The following is a 687-nucleotide window of genomic DNA, read 5'->3' on the forward strand; positions in this document are numbered from 1 at the left end:
AGGTACATCAAGTTCAATGAGCAGTATGTGCCCCATGACCCCATCATGTCTGGCTGCCTGCCCAGCAACCCCTGGATCACGGATGACACCACGTACTGGGCCATGAATGCCCCCACGTAAGCACCCACATGGGGGCTGCCAGCCTCCCGCCCCCCCAGTGCCCCAGCCTGCAGGATGGTGCTGGGTGATGCAGGCAGCCAGGGGCTGCTCCCTGCCAGCCCCAATGAGGTGATGCCCACAGGGTGCCGACCCCCACGAAGCTGCGTGTGGAGCGCTGGGGCTTCAACTTCAGTGAGCTCCTCACTGACCCCCTGGGAAACCCTGGGCCGGGCACAGCTCCTCGTCTTCCTCAAGAAGGAGTTCAGTGGTGAGCGGCCCCAGCCCTGCACCCCCAACGCCACTGCTTACATCCTGGCACTCCAAACCTACCAACCCATCCCAGCACCCCCAGACCCACCACTGCATCCCAGTACCACCTAATCCACTCTCCCATTCGACAACACCAAATCAACCCATTGCTCTGTCCTGGCATCCCCCAACCTACTTCCCCTTCCCAGCACCCCAAACCCACCACCACATCCCAGCGCCTCTCGACTAACCTGTCCCAGCATCCCTGGACCACATCACACCAGCTGGCTCCATCCCAGGGGTGGTTGCTGGGCCATGTGCCCAGTCATGACGGACTTC

At 62.2% G+C, this 687-nt stretch overlaps 1 protein-coding gene across 1 annotated transcript in view; it reads left to right on the forward strand.

Annotated features, from left to right (window-relative positions):
• Positions 1–3: 3 nt before the first annotated feature.
• Positions 4–687, forward strand: part of LOC104406604 (regulator of G-protein signaling 11-like) — a gene marked incomplete at both ends in the record, with an annotated part of 971 nt that continues 287 nt past the window's right edge. Inside the window, 3 exon segments of the mRNA XM_010015646.1 lie at positions 4–116; positions 242–311; positions 313–380. Coding sequence (XP_010013948.1) covers positions 4–116; positions 242–311; positions 313–380 — 251 coding nt within the window.

The sequence above is a fragment of the Nestor notabilis genome, unplaced genomic scaffold, assembly GCF_000696875.1.
Source record: "Nestor notabilis isolate BGI_N333 unplaced genomic scaffold, ASM69687v1 scaffold23855, whole genome shotgun sequence".
In the NCBI taxonomy this organism is placed as follows: domain Eukaryota; kingdom Metazoa; phylum Chordata; class Aves; order Psittaciformes; family Psittacidae; genus Nestor; species Nestor notabilis.